The following is a 24,369-nucleotide window of genomic DNA, read 5'->3' on the forward strand; positions in this document are numbered from 1 at the left end:
TCAACCCTTCCCTCATGAACCAGAAACGTCTGAGTCAGCAACAACAGAGAATGTGGTTAGGTGGAAGGTCGTCATTTAAAACCCTCATGTGTTGCACAGCTGAAAGACTTTGTAAATAAAGTTAGAAAAAACACCGCTGCCCAACCACCGTTTAATCCCTGTATCTCTGGATTTGATGCTGTCCTGGACAAGTTATCATCTTTATTTTCGGGTTTACACGAAAAGATCCGAATTAGGCCAAAATTGAATGTCTGGTGGCGTGAAGTGATATCAAGGGGAACAAACTAGAACAAAAATGGAGTCGAGCTAATCACTGTCCTCCTCGTCTGGAGAAGAAAGCAAAACCAATTTCATGCATCCACCTATGGGACTCCACATCCCACAATGCAATGCGCCAAACTTCTCCAAAAATGTCAAAAACCTGAATGTTTACTGTAGAGATTAAAGCTAACTTTCGAAAAGCAATTTTCAACCTTTTTTTTTAGCAGATGATCTTGGATTTATTGGTCTATGAGTTTTGATGTTGAACAAAAAGTCCTAACACCATGGTCGTAAGTTGTCACCAGTTATAATGGTGGCCACTTAAAGGAGACATATCATGCTAAATCCACTTTTTTAGCCCTTAAATGCATTTTGTTGTATATTTAGTGTTTAGAAGTACAGAAAAGTTCAAATTAGTCTCTTCAGGTGCTCCGTTGATATCTTTATATTCTGTTTTGGTCATATTTTTCAATCTGTTTTGATTTTTCGATTCTCTATTATGTTTTTTGAACAATAACGTCACAGTATTTGCAGCGGAACTGCCAAATTAGGACATCGACTCCAGGCCCAACACTTCGAGCAATCTGCCATTTTTATTTCTCGCTTTTATTTTGTAGTCCAAGCTCACGGATGCAGAAGTTACGAGAGTCAGACTTTGTCTGATTGAGGGTTCAATTCCTTCTATCTTTGGAGACAACGAACAGAGCACTTCGGTAAGCTGTAAATAACACTAAAAAGTGTGATAAGACGTCCCTGTCATGGTTTTGTTAGCATTAGCAGTTGCACCGTCTTCAGACTTCATATGTTAGCGCTGTGTGCTCGTTTTAGATCCTTGATGATATGGCCTACGTGATTTAATTTAAGTCTAAAGTTTTCATTAGTCATTTCATTTTGCCGTTTTTGTCTTTGAAAAGACTGTATTAAAATGCATTTTGTGACGTTAGCTTGGCACTAGCGTTAGCTCGGTGCTTGTGTTAGCTCACTTGTTAGGGTTCTGCAGGTTCATCATCTTCATTTTCATCTCGCTCCGCTGGGTCCGACTCTGGCTCGAACATGTAAGGCTTCTGTTGTTGACATTTTGTAAATAACGTGTGAATAAACATTTTCTGCGCCACTAGACAATCGTATCTCTTCTATCAAACTACAAAAATGGCCGAGCAGGGTGGAGTTGAACCGAGTGTCACCTCTGCAACCTGGAGAGGGGGCGGGGTATGAAGTGTCTCATTTGCATTTAAAGAGACCGCACGAAAACGAGTTGCTCTCAGAAGCACATCAGAAAAGGGTAGAAAAGGGGTGGAGCTATAATAATGAGGAATTCAGACCCAAGCATTGCAGTTCCTCTTTATATAGACCACAACTGTATGATTTATATGTAAAAAGGAAGGATTTAAAACCATGATATGTCCCCTTTTAAAACATAACACCAGATTTCCACTGGATGAGTAACTACTCCGTAACTTCTCAGATGTGTAACTGCTGCGTAATCTGCCGTCCGTCAATCCCCACCGCCTTCGTCTATGATGCGTATCGGTTGTGGCGAGGACTCAGTAGATCTTGCTAATTCACGTGCAATCACGCGATTGAATGAGTTGTTGTCAGTACAAAGAACCACAAAACCATTAAAACAGTTCAGTGTGTCCTTGGAGACAAGCAGAAGGAAATTGACTCAGTCCTGACCTGCTTGATCTTCGCTTTTGTGGAGAATATTGCGATTCAACCATGGATAAGGTTAATAATGCTGCCGCCCTGTCCAGGGTGTAGCCCCGCCTAGCGCCTGAAGAAAGCTGGAGATAGGCACCAGCAGACCCCCGCCACTCAGAAAAGGAGCGAGCGGGTCGGAAAATGGATGGAAATACAATCCGCCTTATACACCGAGTATTTTGATTTGAAAATAAGCGACCACACGAGCCTCCACCAGTGGGGACTACCTTGTCCCAAGATGCAGGACTTCTTTTGGTCAGTGTACTCTCTCCGTAAAAGGAGCAAAACTGTGTTAGTCGCCACCCACAAATCTAGAACTAGAGACTAGTGACAATGCTTTCAACAATGGACTCAAAAACAACAGTGTTCATGATAATAGTTTTAACTAGTTTCTCACTTGCCCGTGTTGCCTCTGCCCTATAACTAATGACTGTTTAACTTTGAATATTGCTTTTCTTTTTGTAATGTTTTGTGCATTGCACATTTCCTGCTTACTTTCTTATTATTTCTGTTACTTTTAACCTTTTTAAAAGCCTCCTGTGGACAGGTGTTGTAAATTAGCACATGTGCTAACACACGCAAAATAATACATCTAGGTTACCAATGGATAAAAAATCGAATAAAAGGAATCGATCATTCAATCAATCAATCAATCAATCCATCAATCAAAATAAACCGGATGTTTTATTCTGTCTGTGCACTACTTCCTGTCCCAAATAAGTTGATTTTTGCTGAATTTATGCGTCGTTTCTCTGGCGTTCGTCAAAAATAGAAGGTCTGTGTATCGGAGGGCTCCGGCATGACAGAGTCGTTACACAGCTGTGATGGACCACATAGGCACGCAGTGGAAACTGACACATTGACTAGAATGGAAACAAATTAGCTCCAATGCTGTTACACAGCAGATACACATCCAGTGGGAATTAGGGGTAACACCTGCTGGGATCTCAAACTGTTTAAACCTTTTTTTCCAGGTACTGACAGAGACTGACAGACTGTATGTACAGAACCGTCTGTGCTAAGTCAAGTTCAAACACACGCTCGGCTAACCTTGTAGTGTGAAGTTAGTAGATTTGTGCTACAGCCTAGTGCGAGTCTAACGGACACTTCCTCTGTCAGCTGTTTCCAAAGCACACCTTCAGAAGTTTACTTTGGGGATCAGTGAGCTCCATGACACTGTCCTGGCTCCCTGCCCTCCTCGGACATCCTGCGGTGTCAGTATTTAGGACGTCGAGCTGTGGGTCGAGAGACGCAGCGGGGAGGGAGGAAGCTGGGATTCAAGGAGGTTTAAAAATAAGACGAGAGCAACTTCTGCGGAGATGAAGGATGAAGCTAAACAACACCCAGGGACACTGTGTGTGTGTGTGTGTGTGTGTTGACAGATCCAGGTAAGTGGAGTGAAGGAGGGAAAATAATGTGTGAAGAAGAACCAGAAAAAGGTCATGGAATTTAAAACAGCAGTGAAAAAGCTTTGTGACGGCAAAAGGCATTTCAAAATAAAAGAAAAACAAAATGACCCCCAGTGTGAAGGGAAAGGTTTCACTGCTCTGAAACATGTGAGAGTGAGGGTGGGTGGGTGGTTTGGTGGGGTGGGGGGGATGGAATAAATACACATATGCACCGTGTGTATGTGTATTACTTACCGTGTCTCATTTGTCTGTGGGCTAACAAATCCAAGTGAGAAAGAAAGGATCAATAACAATCAATGTGCACAGCATGGCCCAAGCAAAGCCTCCAAACCAGAGGCTGCCTTTGCCTTTCAAACCAATGTTTAGACAATTATGCACCGCAGCACGACAGAAGCTCCAGAGGCTTTCTGCGTGTTCACGAGGGCCGTTTCAAGAGTTTCATTTGGTTGTAGAAGTACTTTTGAATCACATTAATGCATCGCTAAGCTGTTTAAGGGCAATGGCTGCGATTATTGTTAAAAACCTAATGTATGTACTCAGCTTTCTTCATCTCTGATACATGCACGGTTTAGCTTTTGTGTCCCTTTAAGCACAGGTGTACTGATAGAAGTACTGTTACTTCATTGAAATTGCAATTCATACGCAAAATAATGAAGTACAAGTAAAAAGTAGCTCAATTAAATAGTACTCAAGTAAAAGTTACTAGTTACTTTCACCCCCCATATTTATTTTTGGTAATACATCTTGCCACGATTTCCTTGCACACAGTAAACATCTCATGTATTAGAGACAAAATCTTGCACAATTGGAACTTAATTTATTTTCCACAGTCATCTATTTAAAACAAAAGTTTTACTGATTTTACTTGAAGTACCAATAACATCAACTCAGTTACAGTAACGTGAGTAAATTTGTTACTTTCACCTCTGGCTTTAAGATCAGTAACAATAGAAATCCCTCCAAAAGGCATGTTTTCTTGGGGAATAATGACCTACTGGTCGTACGTTACTGGTCGTACAGCTGTGATGTCTTACCCAGTTTAGGCGTGAGTGCCGTCAGGTCCAGGTGACTGTGCTGGTACTCGTGGTGGTGGTTTCCTATCAGAGAGAAAACAAACAAGAAGCCCATTAATGAACATGTCCCGATCAGTGCAGCTCAGCAACGACGCAGAGCAAAGTAAAACATCCTCTCAAGATCAATTTTTTTTTAATGGCAAAACACATTAAATGCCTATAAGAAATAGCAAATAAAAAAATGCACAAAAATACACTAAATGACTCTAGGTTGCTGTACGTGAGCTTCGTTCCACCAAACGAGGCACTACTTTTTATTTTGCTCAATATGTTCAATAAAAGGTATCCAAGCAAAAAGTTCTCCACGCATTATCCTGCAGTTAATGAGAAAAGTCTCATTTATTGGCGCACTCAACTGACTGCGCATTGAGACCGTTGAGCTAGATTTTCAACCAGTCAGCATCGAGGATGTTCGTCGGTCAGACCTAATAACACTACGCAGATGTTAACCTGAACGAGAGCGTGAGCAGCGCATCTTCATCTCATAGCGGCGATCAAGGCCGAATAACACCCGTAAAGTGCATTCTTCATGTAGGAAAAGATGGTGGAGAAGGTCCGCAGCCGTTCACCGAAGTCCGATGGGGAAAAAAAAGCAGTGTGTGAAAGAATGGCTAAAAATGTCGGACACTACGGAGCTAGCTATTGCTAATCAACATGTTGCCTTCCTGGACAAACCAGTCTCTGATTTCCCAACAAACTACGGGTTTTACCCGGCCTGCTATCGGCGTTTTCTAGACACGTTGGCCTGTGTCCTGACGCTCGCCCCAGGCCCTTCATCCTTCATGACATACTTCCACGGACTCTGCAAAACCTGGGGGCCGAGACGCGCGGAAAGGCTTCGGTCCCCTTTCATAACCGCTTGCAGTTCTAGTTATTAAATCAGATGGAAAAAAAAATACCACAAAAAAAGCTCAAAAAACGACCACAAAAATCAGACAAAATGGCTGAAAACCACATAAATTGACAGAAACAAACCTTTCTTTTTCCTTGACTGTATTAATGTTGCTCAGGTCATTTTTCTGAATTCTGACATTGATGTTGATAACGTGAAGTTGGGATCAAACACAATCACATTTTTTGTGCTTTTTAGTAACTCTGTAATAGATTCTGGACGTAAGCAGGAAACAACAGGTTGGCACATGTTGAACGTACACTTTAAAGCTTCCCCATCCACTCTGTGTGATGTGTTTGTGTGTCCCTAGATAGTGTTTTGTGCGTTTCCTCAAATTGACTGAATTTCGCCCCAAAATGATTGATGACGCCACATGTACGAGCGCGGCAGATTCACGCCACCATCCATCTTCGACGTGAGCCAATCAGTGAGCGTTTCTATAATGATGTCGTGTGTTTGAGGGGAGTCCTCAGTGACTGAGCAGAGGGGAAACATTGCCTTTATTCAATTACACCTGTTTTTCCTGCACAGAGTGAACTTTGTCACAAAAGAAGAGAGAGCTTTGCCACATTTGCATTTAAATGCGCTCATCTATCATTCAGTACAAGCACTAAGAACGGTAAAAACACTGCTGTGATGACTAGGAACAGTTTGTTGGTGCACTTTAAATGGCTTTGAACTCACCACGTTGAAAAATATACAAAGTGATAACAAAAAGCACCAAATTAGTCACAAAATGTCAAACTGATCAGGAGGCAATAAAAATATTAGAAACAATAACTGACAGAAAAAAAAACCCACAGGAAACAACCACCACCAAAATACAGACAGAAAAATGACTCCAAAAAAACATGAATAAGTGACAGAAAAAACAAAACAAAAATTTCCCCATAAGAATAATCATCTCATTTTTTAGATGGTCCTCAAGATTGCATCAAATGACAAATACAGCAAAACAGACAATGAATTATTACAAAATACATAAGGAAAAACAAAACAACACACACACACTTGACTGCAGTTCATCATATTATATTTATACATATTGTATATATCTATACACACAAATAGAAACAATACACATATACATACATACAGAACCTATAATCAAAAACACTGACGAGCTCTGGAGATGGTGTACAAGAGCAGAGAAGATAGAGTATTCTCCAATCAAACAGAGCTTTATATTTAAATGAGTGTTTTCCAACACAAACACAAAAATGACTCAAAAACTGATAGGACTAATATAAAAATAATCAAAAGTAACACAGAAAAATAGAAAACTTCAACAAAAACACAAAAAACAACAAAATGCACAAAATTTATAAAAAAATACACAAAACGACTCCATAAGACATACAAAATCAAACAAAAACATAAAACAACAAAAACACAAAAAAAAAGTCACACAAAATTATTTAAAAAATTGAGAAGACGACTGTAAAAACAGAAAAAATAGGCTGACAAAAACGCAAAACAAAAATACAAAGAAATAAAAAAAATGCCGGAAACAGCAAGCATCAAAATACAGAAAATGACTCTAAAATAACATGTGAAATCGACAGATACAAAAAGACAAAAAAAAAAACACAAAAATGACTTAGTCACACAAAATGACTCCAAAAACTGATAATATTAAAAAAACTCAAAAGTGACAGAAAAATAGAAAACTTCAACAAAAACACACAAAACACAAAATTATTTAAAAAACATAAAAAAATACACAAAATAACAAAAACACACAAAAGGATAACAATAAAATACACAAACTGTTATTTCCTGTGGTAATGCTCACATTGGTCATCATTCTAAATGCTGACATGAATGTTAATAATTCAAACCTCAGATCAGATACAATCACATATTTATGGCCCCTCCTGTGATAGAAGTAGTTCAGATTAGAAATGACTGAGTGGACTGGCCATCTGGTGTACCGGGCGTCGCCCCGGTGGGCCGTTGACCCAAAGTGGGTCAGTTCGGTCCGCTACTCATTTCTACATAAAAACAAGTAACCAAAAATGGTCCAAATGTGGAAAAAAGTGTCAAGAAAAGCGTGAAAAGTGACTAAAATGGGCCAAAAGCATCAAGATGGCCAAAAAATGGGCAAATGAAGAAGAACCAGGTGGTATGTAAGGACAAAGGGTAGCTTAAAGGGGCAGAATGTGGCAAACAATAGTGAAAAATGGCAAACACGTGGAAGAAAAAGAGGTAAAATGTAGGAAAAAAGGAAACAAGTGGTATTTTTTGGGCAAAAGTTAGCTTATCTGGTTTAAAAGTGGCCCAAAAAATTTAAAAAAAAGGACAAAAATGGGATAAAAAAGTAAAAAAAAAACTTGTAAAAATGGACAAAAATGAGGAAAAAAGGGATATTTACTGGCAAAACGTAACAAAAGGAGCAAAAATGGGACAAAAAACGTTGCAAAATGACCAAAAGAAATTGGTAAAAAGGGATTAAAATATTCTTTTTAAGGTTTTCTGGGGTAATAATAATTAAAATTAAGACAAATATCCACATGTTGAGTGTCTCTGATAATGTGGTGGGCCGGTCTAGACACAAAATGCCATGGTAGACTTTTTGTCCCAGTCCACCCCTGGCCTGTGGCATTAATAAAGGTGCTTTATTACCTCATAACAAAATCACAGAGAACAAAAATAATGTTCCGGAAATAACTGAACATAAAAGCTGTTCAAGACTGAACTTAATATCACTGTATGCAGTTGAAATACGTTACAGTTTGAACTTTGTAATACAGGATATAACAAAAGATTAATGGTGCGAGACAGGAACATGTTTCTCTGCCGTTCTCAGTGTGAACAATGACATCTGAGCTGCAGTGGTTCAAGGTCAGACTGGAAAGAAACATGGATGTTAAAAACAACCTGTCACACGGACAGAAGGAGAGCGTCACACACGTCTCTACGGAGACGGGGAAGTGACTTTTTATGTTCTAACCTCACACCTTCTGCCTCTGACCAGCGTTACACACAATCAAGATGCATCATTACGTTCAAAATGTAGACCACGATGCAAAACTATTCACAAAATGTAGACCACAATGCAAAACTACGTATTCACAAAATGTAGACCACAATGCAAAAATACTCTCAAAATGTAGACCACAATGCAAAACTATTCACTAAATATAGACCACAGTCCAAAAATAATCACAAAATGTAGACCACAATGCAAAACTATTCAGTAAATATAGACCACAGTCCAAAAATAATCACAAAATGTAGACCACAATGCAAAAATACTCACAAAATATAGACCACAGTGCAAAACTATTCACAAAATGTAGACCACAATGCAAAACTACGTATTCACAAAATGTAGACCACAATGCAAAAATACTCACAAAATGTAGACCACAATGCAAAACTATTCACTAAATATAGACCACAGTCCAAGAATAATCACAAAATGTAGACCACAGTCCAAAAATAATCACAAAATATAGACCACAGTGCAAAAATAATTACAAAATGTAGACCACAATGCAAAAATAATCACAAAATATAGACCACAGTGCAAAAATAATTACAAAATGTAGACCACAATGCAAAAATACTCACAAAATGTAGACCACAGTGCAAAACTATTCACTAAATGTAGACCACAGTGCAAAAATATTGATGACTAAAGTCAAAGCCGCTATTTTTTTTTTGTCTAAAAGAACGATTCTGTTTTTTTTTTTTTTTTTTGAAAAAATATAAAATAATTAATTGAATTCAAAATAAATACAGTTCAGGCTCTAAGTAAAACTATATTTCTGAACTCTAAAAATGAGAAAATATCCTTCATTCAATGCTGTTTTTGGCGCCGTACATTACGTTTAATCTGATTGGTCAGCAATAATGTGATACATTTGATTGTTGTCTGGTCATTTCATTTTTTTGTTGGTTCACAATGTCCGTTGATCATTTTAAAACAAAAATATGGCTGTAGAAATGTAACAAATTAATTTACTTCTTTTAAAATGTACATAAGTACATGTAAAATTACAGATTTATAAATAGAGTCAAAAAAGTACAGGTACCCATAAATTACAGTACAATCACAATACCGTGTGTACTTGTAATCCATTACTTTCACCTCTGAGAATAATCACGGTAAAGGTTAACGCCACCAAACCAACATTCATTTAAGGAAACCAACTTGGAGCAAATTTAAAATAAATAATCAGGAGCTTCATTTAGCAACGATGGTGTGTAAGATTAGACAAACTTCTACTCAGAAAAGCCTTATTATCTCATTATCTGTAGGTTGATCACTTTTCCGACCCCATCGGTGTGCACTTGAACACATCTCTGTGCTAAGGTTGCAGCTTTTATTAATAGATTACACTTTAATAATCCCCACAGTGAGAAAATACACTCGATACAGTAGCAAAAAATAAAAAAAAGTAAAAGCAAAATATGAAATATACCCAATGCAGAGAGAAAAACACTAATAATATACAATAAATATAATAAAGCACATGACATAAACAGTTAATTACATTTTATAGTGTGTCCTGTTCAGTTTCTGTGCATAGTTTAATGAAGGTGTTGATTGACTATCACTAACTTTAGGAAACATTCAACATCATAGTTTATTTTATTTTTTTATTATTATAGTAAATTCCTCTTTTAGTTTCCATTTCTCTCAATGTTTGTTTGCTTTTTTATTTTATTGTAATGTCACATAGTATTTGTGTTCCACTCTTTCTCCCCGTCAGCCTGTTCACATCATTGTCCTTCACATTTCCAGTCTGCGTCATGAATTACAGAGAGAACGCAGAAAGCTACAGCCTCCTGTCAACACAGATGGCTGTTTTACACACACAGTCAGGAAATGTCTCGTTTTGCCAAAAGAAAGAAAGTGGATCAAAAACCACTTGGAAACAGCAGTTGAGTGTGCCGTTTGTGCTTTCGAGGCTTTTCAAGCTGATGGAAGTAGATTTGTGTTTTTTTATTAATAAAAAAAACAACTTTTAAACCAAAAAAAACAAAATTTGAGCCCCAAATAATTACATTGGAACACTTTTTTTTTCCTTTGATTGAAGTTATAATTTCTGTATTATTCAATCAAAAAATGTAAAAGAAAAGAAATTGTATCAAAAAAATATTGAACTCAAAAAAATATTTTGCCCCCAAAAATTGCGTTTTTAACACTTTTTTTTATTGAAAATATTTTTTTCATTTCAAGTGAACTTTGAAGAGATTTTTTTTTGTTAATGACAAATCTTTTTTTTTGTTTAAATCAGTGTTGACCTCAGATCAATAAATCAGGGATTATTCACTTGAAAAAAAAGATGTAAAATAAGAAATGCTGCTCAAATAAGTTTTTACTGTATATCCACTGTAAAAACACTCTTATTGAGGTTGTTGGAAAAGTTATAGGTGCATTGCATTGTGGGATGTGGAGTCCTGTAGACGGATGCAAATAAGTGTTTTTACTTCATTCTTACTGTGTTTTTTCTACTTTGTACATGCTGCCATAGGTCAACACTACAAGAAGTGCAATCTTTTAAAGACATATCAATGCATCTGTGATTTCTGTCTAATACTCCCGTTATTAATATTAGACTTTGTAGTATTAGTAAAAGCTTTTTGAAACCAACTTCATCTGGTGTTTCTTTCTAACTTTCTCTTCCCTCCTGAAGCGGTGATAACTTAAGTGTCTGTGAGGGTTACACAGTTTCCCTCCGTAGTAACTCAGTCTCAGATACTAATGGAAAGTTTCCAGGTGGCAGCAGGCAGAGCGAGGGGATCCCACTGTGACCCAGAACTATTTTAAACGCCTCCCTCTGGGGGAGTGGATGTCCAGATGCCCGCTGCAGAGGGCGGAGGAGCACGTTGGACACACGTGGTCAAGAGAAACTGAGCCAGAGAAGAAATATATATCGCAGTATTTTTGCCCACGATAACAGAAATTCTGCCATAATAGATACTGTATATCGTGGGAAATTTCATCCACGATACTTTACGATATCTGTGTCACTGAAGAAATTCAGAATTTATTGACTGCACTGAATCCATTTCACATGAATGACAGTAAAACACACACTGACCACAACTAGTCACATGTCCTTTAAGGGAGGACTGATAGAAAATAATGCTTCATCAAAATATTGTTCATGATGTTTGTGCAAATGAACTTTAAATCATTTAAAAACAAAATGAGTGCAGAAAATACTCATTTCAGTGCTAGTATCAACTTCTCTGTAAACATGGACACATATCAGCGCTGCTTAACACGCAGAATGAACTTGTTTTATAAATAATATATTTATATATAACATAAACAACTGAAAACCTGGGCACACATTTTATATACATTTTATACTTACCACCATGTGTAAAGTTTAACTTAAACCTGCATATACATTTCATTGCTAATACTAATGTCAATTTCTTCTTTGTAAACCTGAGAACATTTAACTTGTTTTCAGGATTTAACTTGTGTAAAAAGGAAAAAATAAAATTTTAAAAAATCGACATTATGCAGGAGTGTATCGATAACGTACCGCAAGACGAAATATCATGATATATCATATCAATATTTTGGCACACCCCGAGTAATTTTAGATTCTTGTTGGGCGTGTTTGTGTGCACTTGTGTGTAAAAAAATACCTTCATGCAAAAATTATTAGTAACATAATTGGTCATAGTGACTCCAAAAATTTGTGTCAACGCGTCATTTATTGTTGTAAAATCATGATAAAATCAGGCCGGCGGTCGCTTTCTGCTTCATTTTTGCTGCAGTACCATACATGAACTGCTGGGGGCAGTGTCGCTTCATCATTTACATTGTGAAGAAGAATTGTGCAACAGAAGAAGAACCAACCTAAAGTCTCATAAGTTTCAGACCATTTCACTGAAAATTTAAACTACACACCTGAGGCAGAACTAACATCTGTGACATGAAATTAATAGTAACATGTTAAAATCAAAGCAGCAGAAAAAAATAAAAATATATATATGTATATATATACAAACATCTCAATAGCATTTCAACATGGTTTCACTGCTGGAAAACTGTTTGACCTTCTCAGGCTTTAAGACATACTGAAATGTGGAATGAAATACAAATAGATAATTACTTTTCCAGATTTTGTTTCTAACGGAGTTCAGTGATCACATTTCTATCATGATATGTATCATTGTTTTATTGCACAGCCTTATTGTATTCCAATGTACAATACAAATGTGTGTGGTTTATAAATTATGTTTGTTTAACTAAAAATAACATGTTAGAATTAATTTATATATTATTTTGACCGGCATTTATTCTGTCTATATTTACATTGTTGTTGATCTGATAGAAAGAAAAACATATACAAATTGAATTAGGGTGCCAGTAGTACCTCTGCTTTCCTGTAGGGGGCAGCAATATGCGCATGTTTCTGTTGTTTTTAAACATACTTCTGCTACCAGTTTGATATACACTGATAAACTAACATTTCACTTTAATCAGTGAATTAATAAAAGGATGAATTTCATCATGTTCTCATTTTCACTTCTTTATATTCTTTTAATGCTGTAAACACGCGTTACACTCACCTTCGCTCCGACAGCGTCCCTTGAAGCTCCAACGAGTCCGTGCTTTACTAACAAGGATAAGCACAGATTTATCTGATGTCTTCATCGACATGTCAGAAGTAACATCACACAAAGCTGCCGTTATCCTTGCTGTGAAATAAAGGGGACGGGACGCAGGACCTCCTTTGTCGCACAGCTTGCTTAAAACAGCCCAAAAGTTTGATGACAGAAAACAAATTAAACACTTTTCGACTCGTCTGCTTTAAAGAAAAATGTAAACACAGAATTTCACAAACGAATTACCCGCTGAGTTATTTCCAATAAACACGCTTGGTGTTGTCTGTAATTACATTTCTATCAGGCAGATGGAAGGCAGCCCTTGTCTGGACACCACAAAGCAGAAAATTAGAGCCAAAAATCTGTTAATGACTTTGATATTCGATGCCAAGCTCGGCTGCTTTTTGGAATTTAAAAAGTCTCCATAAAGCTCATTTCTTTGTAAGAAAGCAGTTAGTTTATGTTCACACTTTAATCCAGTGCAGTCAGTCAGCGCCTCTATAACAGTGGCTCTAAACCCATTGGGTTTCAGATTTCACCCTTAAACACAAGCAGTAACCTCTACACAGGAAACATTTTTCACTACAATGAAAATCTGCTGCAGTTAGAAACAATACATGTAACATCATATCAATGTGGACAAGATTTTGTTGGTTTTTGTTAAGAAAAATTCATTTTTTCAAGATAATTCACTCCACAAAATTAAAAACAAATTAAATAAAATGCAGTTTTAAAGAGAAAAAGTCAATATTATCATCATTGTAAACACATTAAAAAAAATGTATCTCTGAACAACGAATATAGGCGTTAACTTTCTGTTAAAGTTTATAAGAAGCAAGAATAACTACATAAATACATGTCCTTCAAAATAAACGCACAATATCTAATTTTACAAAAGTCTTGGGTCCCGACCCACAACCTACTCTCTAAATTTGAGACTGAAAAACAATGACCAGTGTTATTAATCCAGTGTTAATTCAACACCAAAAACATTCAGAGTGAGGCTTTAAGGAGTCTATAGAGACAGAATGGTCTATGGAACAATACTGGTCCCCAACCACTGGTTTAGAACAAAACAAAAAGTGTCTTAAATTGATCAAATCAAATGGCTGATAAGCATGAACATCTGTAAATTGGATTAAAAAAAAAAGGGTCAATTTCATTGCATAGTGTAGCCTATACATACAAAATGGATTAAAGTTACTCTTTTACACTAGAAATTGTATTAAATTGTAACTAAAAAAAGTGTATTGTTTAACCCAGTGGTTCTCAAACTTTTTAGGCTCAAGTACACCTCTCTCTTATTTCTGAACCCTAGTACCCCCTGTGTCCGACTACAACAGTTTGCTCAGAAAACTACTTAAAAACAACTATAGAGTATAATGATGGAAGGAATGAGTGATAACACACATTTTAAAGAATCTTAATTTGTAAATAAGTGGAAAGAAACAGTATTTAGTTCAATGGTTCCCAACCTTATATGGATTGTGACCACACTTTCGGTCACCCCAAAGACATTATTTTCAAGAAATAGTTTTTGATCACGTTTGTGCTCATATATATATATATATATATATATATATATATATATATATGTAGACTGCATTTTAGTTGACCTAGATTCATATTTCACAAAGTTTACATGTAGAAATACAGATTGTGTGTTTTAATAATTTTACATTTACAAAAATCTATTTGAATTTTTCTGAAATTTCAGGCGTCCCCACATGGGCTCCCAACCCCAAGGTTGAAAAACACTGATTTAGTGGCTCTTGGATAGATTTATTTCTATAGTTTTTATCATTTCCTGTCATCTGCCATGTGAGGTGGGACAGAGACTGACACTTTATCTGTTAGATTTCCACTTTCTCTCCATCCCCTGTATTGCCATTGCGTACTCCTAGGGTACACGTACCTCTATTTGAGAAACCCTAGTTTAACCCATAATAGTGTTAAATTCAACACGTTGACTTTAAACATGAAGTGAAAAGTAGGATTGTTTCCCATGCAGGTGATTTGGTGACATCATACACTAGCTCCAGTCAGTTTTTCTCTCTCTCCTCCTTTCTGAACAAAAGGGCGACCGAGGCGACTGTTTCAGAATTACACAGTCTTCCCACGGTTCCCTGGAGGCAGAGGATCGTCGTTTCCTCTCTATTGATTAGAGGATTGTGTGTCTCTGTATCGTCCAACCCTGACACACGTTCTCCAGTTAAGAGCGAGCCGAGCGCCTCGGTTCCTCTGCTCAGGCTGACCTTCGGACTTAGAAATAAGAAAAACTCACCATCCGTTAAACAGACGGCGCATCAGAGCAGGGACGCTGAAAGATAATCCAATATTGGATTTTATGTTTCGGGTTTGTTTGATACAGGGTAAAAGCAGTAGTTTACATCATAGTCAACCAAAAGTGGGGTATGGGTACCCCCAGGGGTATGCAAATCGTCACAGGGTGTATGTGAATAGAAATTAAAAACAGCATGACAAAAATTGGAAACCAGAATATAAATAGACCAGTAGTCAGGAGCCTCCATGCATTGCCACATATTACACAATGACCTACAGTGTATCCAGAAAGTATTTCACTTTTTTCACATTTTGTTATGTTACAGCCTTATTCCAAATCATATTAAATATTCCCCTCAAAATTCTACACAAAATACCTCATAATGACAATGTGAAAAAGTTTATTATATTTTTGCAAAAAGTTCAAGAACCACTGCAATAGAGCATTATCAAGGGTTTAATGACTATATATCATCAATGAGATAATGCTAATGTTGTTTTTGAGTTGATCGTTAGTGACAAGAGTTAATATAGTTAAAGCTGCAGTATGTAGAATCGTGAGACTTTTGGTATGCAACATATCGTCCCTTGCCGGTGTCATCGTGTGCGCGCACAACCATGGAGCTCTTAGCGACTTTTTTCTCAATAGAGACTAGTGACAAATGTAGAGAATTTATCTTGTGTTATTGGAGAGTTTTCTGGTGTTTTTAGACTGAAACGTTCCACCCGAGTATGTTCTGTTGCTTCTCCACGTCGGTCTTCCTTTTTCCGCTTGCTTTGCCGTGTATCCATTGTGCTTTACGTACATAGAGCCAAGAGAAGAAGTAAAACACTTTGGATTACAATATGCTCAAAGGTGGTTATAGATTACATACTGCATCTTTAACTAAAACAAATGGAAAAAACTAAAACTAGACCAGAAAAAACTAAATTTTTGTTAACTGAAAAACCAAAACAAAAAAAGTGTGGCCATAACATCCTTGGTTTACGTCGTCGTGAATGTATTTTTATATAGGTTGATCTGTTTTTATCGGCTCTGCTGGTCTGTGACGTCACGTGTTGACATTCTACCCACATCAGCTCTAGTAATCGCTTTTACAACAAGTTGGGAGCAAGTCCTGGCAGTCCTATTTGGGATACATTTTTAAAAATGGTACATTTTTTTGAGAGTTGCACCTGACAAATATTCAGATTTAAACAAACCAATAAATGCTAAACTAAAACTATGCATTTTCCCCACCAAAAAATAAAAGCTATTAAAAACTCTAAAATCTGCTCCAAAAACTAACTGAATTTAAAAATACAAAGTGAAAATGAAATAAGGACTAAAACTACTGCAACGTCTGCCTGTAAAACTGGATTAGTCTTGGATTAGTCTTGCTGTCCACAAGGCGGCGCTACTAATAAAAGCAACTTTTTGATACCTTTACCTTTAATTGTGAGATATATGAGAAAACGTTGGTAAACCAAATTCTTCTCCACTCCTGCTTGTCAGGAAGCATTAACTCGGTGTTATTTTACAGTTTCTTCGTCTCCTTCACACTTCTGCCTCTCTCACAGCATTGACGCCCTTTTCGTTATCAGTGTGTCATCATCACACAGACAATCACATCTATTTACATATAAATGTGATTCTCCACTTCCTCCCTGAGCTCCTTCTCGTCCTAATCAATCCTTAATATTTTAAGCCATGGTTTAAAGCTGCTTTAATGAACCCACTCAACAGAACAATTGATGACAATCAGTGAAACACACACAGAGAGAAGATGGTGGCATGAAAAGGTGTTTATTAAAAGTTAAATCATGTGACGAGTCCAGTCACTCCAGCGTCCGCTCTGGTCCCTGAACGCAGCACAGAGCCGGAATGGCTACGGGGTTAATTGATTCGGCGCCGTCATTCACACCGTCGACGGACTCTCAGCATCTCAGATGAGCTGCGGAGTGATAATGCCACCACCCGTTAAAGTCAAGGCGCACTGGGACTTTGGAAAATGTCAAGACGAGCCCGACTGGCTGCCAAACACGAGGACCTTTTGTCAACAGACGCCACAAAGTGTGTGTTTTTTTTCAAAACAAGCCGCAGCAGCGACGTCTTGATTGTTTGCTCATAATTCAGTGATCTAATCAAATCTACGTCTTCCTGCTGCGCTTTCACCTTTTAACGGATTCTCATCAGCGTCGCCCTGCAGTCACGTTAGGCTTCAATCATTAGGACAGCGGTTCCCAACATTTTTTGTGTTGTGACCCCCTTTTTAATATTGTACATTTATTGCGACCCTGGAGACTTTTAACTTTCTTTCTAGACTCAGTTTTTGATCAGATTAATCATTAAAAAAAATATATATATACACGTTAATCAAGTTTTTTTTTGGTCTTTTTTAAATTACGAGACATTTCAGGTGACCCCATTTGAATACTAGGTGACCCCACGGTTGAAAAACACTGCATTTGGAGCTTGGTTTGCATCCCAAATGTGTGACTTCAGGTTAATAAAAGACGGCCGTGTCATATTCCTGACACGCTGACGAGGTTTCACTCATTGTGACCTTTGAACGAGCTCCAAATGTCAGATCTGTAAGTCGGCCCTCAACAACATGTGCATATATCAAACATAAGACCAGAGGTGGCGCCGTTGAGCAGGTTGAAGATGACCTGTTTCAACGCTGCATCCACTTTTTTAGTTTTTAATGATCGCTGCATTTCACGCACAGTTTGGTTTGGACTCAAAACATCTGATTATAAGTGGGTAAACTGAAAAAGGGGAGTGGCCTGGCCTTAACCAACCAATAGGAAGGCTGTAGTCTCAAACTAGCATATGAGTTGGCATAGTTTAGAGCTGTTTATTATTATTTATTATATGGGTTAGGGCAGGCATGAGCAACTAGCGTCCCAAATTAAATGCACAAAATTGAATAAAATAAACACACAAAATGACAAAAAAAAAAAAAAAAAAATCAAAATTAGCAGAAAAAATGAACCACAAAAATGTGCAAAAAGGATAACAAATGAAAATAGAAAATTACTCAAAAGTAACAGAAATATAGAAAACGATGACAAAACACAAATTACACAAGTGCACTCATTCTGATCTGATCTAAGGATTCATAAGGATTAGTCAATCAACAATTGAAATATGATTTTTTTTCTATTTTGCTAATGAAAGGTAGAGATTTTACAATTTTTTTTAAATGATCCAGAATCAATATATTGATTAGGATCGCCTCCAACATTTACCAGAATCTTCCATTTTGTCAAAAAACGTTTGATATAAACCTGCTAACAGTCAAACAAACAAACAAAAACAGATGCCAGTGAAAATATTTCCTCCTTGTTGGAAGAAATGACTAAAAAACTTAAACTCTTTGTTCTTTCCAGCAATAATACTCCAATAAAAACATCCTGTATTTTATTTATAGTGTTTTAATTTAGTTTGAGTCCAGTTTTATACCTTTGTTAAAGTGAAGTCCATAAAAACTAGGCTGAAATGTATGAGTTGAATACTTACAGGTGGACACAGATTGGACACTAAAACAAACCAAAGATGAACGTTGATGGTGAAAGATGAGAAAGTTTTTTGAGATCTTTCACAAGATCAAAAACTTTTTGTATCGAAATCCAAAAGTCTGCAATCAGATAAAGGACGGCAGAAGTGGAGGAGATGAAATGAAAGGAAGGAGTGAGAGGAGCAAAGTGTCTGAAACAGAGAGGCGATTGTTTGGCTTTGTATTTGAGCTTTTGAAGAGCCGTCTGTACGCTACAAAAGGAAAGGGTCAGCGAACAGATAAGGCCAGAATAGGTGAGGTGATGTGTGATCCCATGCTGCAAAGCAAAAAGAAGGAAAGCTACAGGTGAGGAAGACCTCGGAGGGATGAGAGACATTTTCTGGACCCGGGAACATCACAGAGGAGTCGCCGATGAACAGCAGAGAGAAGACGAAAGCTTTTATGTTGCATTTTAAACCCAGGGGATCAGACCAAGTCCAAAGGCTCTTTGTCGACTCGTTTAAACACAAACACACGTGATGAACGTGATGAGTCACGTCGAAGGTCTTTCTGCAGAAACAACAACATTTAGCTTTTGTTTCCGCTTTTGGTTCCAGAAAGTTCAGCATTCACATTTCAAAACAATCTCTGTTTACATGAGACCACAGGAAACATAAAAAAACCATGTAGTAATCATGCCAGGCCAATAGATGGAGGTGTGGTTTTGCAATGAACCAAAATAAGGGCATGTACAGAGACACTTCCTCTGAACACAAGTAAGAGTAGAGCATCAACCAGACCCTAGGCCGACCGAATAGGACCCTTTACCCTAATAAAGCCGATCATTCTTTAAGTCTGATCCCGTTCCTGCCGACACTATTCAAATACATGCGCAGCGCACACATGTAGAATGATCGTAGGCGAGTTTCCCGAATAACTTTATATACTAGTCACTTGTTCTGCATCCAACTATAAACATGACACCGCTCAGAGCTGCCCTCTACATATGTGACACACAGCTCCACAACAAGTCGAGAACGAGTTCATTACACATTTTTAACAATATTTATTCATGTACCAGAGGACAGCTTCCAATTCAGCAAACCCCCTCAACTAACATTTGTGTGTATTTGTTACATTACTAGAAACACTTTTCCAGACCGACCCAACCAGAGTCCATGTTAAAAAGATAGAAACTAAGCCTGAAATGACATACTCCGTCCTACACACTAAAAACTCAATGAGTATATACTGTCTACAATATACTATTAGTATGGTTAGGATGAAGAGCGTACCCACTGAAGTATACTTATAAGTTTCTCAAATGCATTTAGAACTTACGACGACAAAAAACCTGAATCACACTGAGGCTAAATATCTCTGTTGATTCACCTTTGAAAGTTCTGAAAACATTTTAAGTGAGAAAGTGACCAAGTAGAAGATCAACATGTGCTCAGTTGATCCATAAAACTCATGGAAACACATTTCAATGCAGACGTTTCTGTGATTTTCAGAAACCTGCTATTGTGCGCCGGTCAAAACTTCTGGTTAACTTCAAAACAAGAGCCCTTTTTACAAAAGCATTAAACTAATGGAAGACAAGAAGAAATGCTTTTGTTTTGAAAAGAGGACGTTTGATTTTAGGCTCGAAGCTAGTCCCAGGACCATTTTACATTCTGCTTGCAATGCATCATGGGGCGGTTGAGTATGACTAGTGTGCCCACCGTGCATCAACTCAATATTTCCACGTTATCTAATGTGAACGCATAACATACGCATACAATGTCTGTTTACGTTTACGTTCATTGCATCAAGTCTCTAAAAATCAAAGCAGTGATGGCGGAATAATGGAAAAGATGAGAGATGAAGTAAAAGAGTAATTTAGTAGAGCAGGGGTGGGTGAAACGTGGACAGAAATGTCTTTTGAAGAAGGGAATCAGTGACCTGGCCAAAAACGGGGATTAAAACATCCATGTTTTACAACTCAAGAGTGCCTCGGACTTTCAGTTTTGGCTGTCGATGCTCCATTGAACTGTTTTTTAATATACTAGAGAGGCAGGCCACTGATTCAGTTCCTCAAAAGAGTTTTTTACTATCTTGTTCTTCATGAACCCGCGACACAGTCCTCACAGCGGCTCGCTGCTGCATTGTGTTCATTTTGGGCGTGACACGCCATCAGTGGATGTTCACTGAGGTCCAAACCTCCTGCTGGCCGTCGCTCGACTGCAATGGATGCGGAGATTTGGAGCAGGAGAAATAAAAACCGACAGTGACTGAAAACAACCCACGTGAACGTCTCACAAACAGACACAAAATACATGAGCCATAAATCAGAGCGTCTGCAGGGGATTGATTAGGTAACACTAATAAACGCTCACAGAAGCAGCAGGATGTTCAACTTTAGGACGATTTCTCAAGTTATTTAATATTCTTTCTACACTCCACCAAATGTTGTGCTCTGTAGCAGGAGATCACATTAGAAATGTCACCAGGAAAGTTACACACGGGCTTGATTGGAAGAAAAATAAGGCAGAAGGTGATGTGTTTTTTTTTTTTTTCCAGCCTGCGTCGCTTCGGCCTCGCTCAGCCACACGCTGCAGATTGTGTGTTTTGCTGATTTTGTGGCAGATAAAGACACAAATCACACGACACAGAGGGAGAGACGATTTCAAAGATCATAATCCTAATTAAATTCCTCCACGAGCCGCCGAAGTCACCGCGGCGCCGTTTGAGCTGAGCGCTATTGAAACGGCGTTGGTCTGAAGCGCAGCTAACGATAAGAGTGATGATAAGTGGGGGGAGACGGCGTCCCTGCAGGGTCACGTCTGTAAATCAGCGTCGCACCTCGTTGCTCTGCTCAAGTGACTTTCAAACTTTTAATACACGTTCAGTGCTGCAAACTTTGCTTCGTTTACAATTAGACGTAGTGAATGCATCACTTCTGATTATTGCACGAGGATTAAATAGACACAGATTTATATAAAAGCTGTATTCCAATAACATTAGTGCTAACACAGAGTTTATGGAGGAAATGCAATGACTGTCTTTACCTAAACATACACCACAATATACGAGCAGATTCTCATTTTAAAGCTGCTGGAGATGATATTGTTTAATGGTAAATGATTTATGTAATGCCTTATCACTACACTGAAGTAATCCCAAAGCACTTTACATATCAGCTCATTCACAGAGATGTGACATGGATGCCATGCAAGGCGCTAGTCAACCACTAGGAGCAACTTAGGGTTCAGTGTCTTGCCCAAGGACACTTCGACACAGACAGGTATAGACTGGGATCAAACCCCCAACCTCTTGATCAGAAGACGACCCCTCTACCGCCTAAATAAGGTGTAGACCTTACAGATCAATAAATCAAACACCATTTGGGGTTGCCAGATGCCTTCAAGAAACAAAGAATATATATATATTTTTAACAATTTGAACCCATTCTGCAAATACACCAAAAATGCCATATTTCACTTTTACTTACCATTTTTGTTACATTACTCCTATTTCCGCTACTTCTACGTCAAATTTCAATGCTTTTTTCTGCAAATTCTTTCCACTTTCAAGATATTTTTAGCACTTACTCAACCTTTCCACCACTTATCCCACCAAATGTCGCATATATTGACCGATGAACCTATTTCCATTATATTTCATGCTTGCTTATTTTTTTTGCCAATTTAACCACATTCACGAATTCTCATGCCCCATTATTTGCCAGTTTAAACTAATTGTTCCGACTAATTGTTGCGATACTGACACTGTGGTTTTTAAAACCCCATTTTACCGCCTTATTTACCATCTTTGGTCACTTTTAACCTATTTTATTTCTGATTAAAGCCAAGATTGACATCTTTAATATATACTAACATCTACTATATATACTATGGAGCAAATAATAAACTTCCTGGATAACAGTGGATATTATTCAGATGAATAAATAAATGTGGTTATCACAGATTCATAGAACAATGGACCATCATTTTACTGACTTTATGGATGGACCCCAAAAATCTCTCGCCTTTATTCCTTCTTATAGATGGTCCTGTCTCTACATGACTGTTCTTCAATGTTCATGTCTGCGTTCAACCACCTTCAGGTACATAGACACATTTTGACTTATTCTTACTGTGATTTCTTGTGATTACCCCCAAAAACTTGCCAGAGTGACTTCCCAAGACATTTCTGACAATGGGGGATGTTTATTTTGGAGGATGTTTATTTTGGGGTTTACACGAAATCCGGCCAACATGGAACAACTGTTGGAGTGATGTGACTCACAGGGAATACTGGTAAATGTAACAAATCACAGTAAGAATGAAGTAAAAACATTTCTATGCATCCGTCTACGGGGCTCCACATCCCACAATGCAATTCACCAAATGTTTGCAACAATGTCAATATAAAAGTGTTTACAGTTGAGATTTAAAAAAAAAAAATTTTGAGCAGCAAATTCTGGCCTTTACATCTTTTCTGAACAAATGATCTTCCCTTTATTGATCTACGAGTCCCACACTGTGTCTATATCTGATTAAAATGTGTTTCTCCAACAGCTTTAACTAAGTATTCATAATTACTCACCAATACACAGTATTATCGCTCAACATTAAATTGTTTCTGTGGTATTTTTCCAGGATGGTCTCCATCCAAGAACTGTCTCGGCCAATGATGCTTAGCTTCCAAGATCCAGATTAAAATGGGCGTGTCAATACTCATTGAAGAGCAGACAGTTTCAATATTAAAATTCTCACCCAGAAAATAATCAGGAACAACAATCTGTTAAAATGTCTGATGATATTACTTTCTTGGGTGTAACCGGAGGGTCACTGGTTCCAATCCACTGTGGGACAATGAGCTTGATGAGTCCTTTAATCCTAAATGGCTCCAGGTTGTCACATGTTCTCAGTGTTATCTGGTTACATAAAGGTAAAATAAAACACAAAATTGGTCTGTTAACCAATATTTAGTCTATAATCTCTAATCTGTTTCAGAAATGTCTTTGCAGTCATTTATATGAAATTTTAGCCTCAAATACACGTAATTTCCTATTTTTTTTAAAATCATGTTATTGTTGATTAAATGTTTTTAAAGTCTATGTTACCATGGCAACTGTCAGATGCCTTTTAACAAAACAGTGTGAGTAACGTAAATGGAGCACTTCCTTGAGTAATCACTACGTCACAGTTTGTCAAACACGTCGACCCCCAAAAGCGTGAGTTTAAAGTGTTTTTTTTTATTGCATCGGTAGCTTCAAAATCACCTTTTTACATGAAAACAGTCACAAGAGTTGGACTTGAACAAAAAGTCAGCCCTGGCATTTTGTGTCCAGACAAGTCCACTACATTATCAGAGACACCATGTAGTTATTAAGTCAGTGATGCTCAACATGTGGCTCTTTATGACTTAATTTTAATTATTATTCCCCCAGAAAACCTTAAAAAGGGGTAACTTTTTAACCCAGTTTTACCAGTTGACATTTTGTCTAATTTGTTCCGCTTTTCATAAAGTTCTGACACTTTTTTCAGACTTTTGCCAATAAAAAACTTTTTTCCCTATTTTTTGTCAATTTTTGCAAGTTCTTTTTGACACTTATCCAAATTTTGTCCTTTACATTTTTTTTTGGGCCACTTTTCATCCAAATGAGCTCACTTTTGCCCAATAAATACGTCTTGTTT

General features: G+C 37.5%; 1 protein-coding gene across 4 annotated transcripts in view; it reads right to left on the reverse strand.

Annotated features, from left to right (window-relative positions):
* LOC114468808 (shisa family member 6) overlaps positions 1-24,369 on the reverse strand; it is a 102,957-nt gene that overhangs the window by 11,484 nt on the left and 67,104 nt on the right. For 3 of the 4 annotated variants that reach the window (XM_028455901.1, XM_028455900.1, XM_028455899.1), the window contains exons 6-7: positions 4,406-4,468; positions 3,606-3,626 (exon numbers count right to left, since the gene is read on the reverse strand). In XM_028455901.1, the coding sequence (XP_028311702.1) occupies positions 3,606-3,626; positions 4,406-4,468 (84 nt within the window). The remainder of the gene's footprint in view (positions 1-3,605; positions 3,627-4,405; positions 4,469-24,369) is intronic. The other variant, XM_028455902.1, reaches the window with a different exon arrangement.

This window comes from Gouania willdenowi, chromosome 8 (assembly GCF_900634775.1).
Source record: "Gouania willdenowi chromosome 8, fGouWil2.1, whole genome shotgun sequence".
NCBI classification, from domain to species: domain Eukaryota; kingdom Metazoa; phylum Chordata; class Actinopteri; order Blenniiformes; family Gobiesocidae; genus Gouania; species Gouania willdenowi.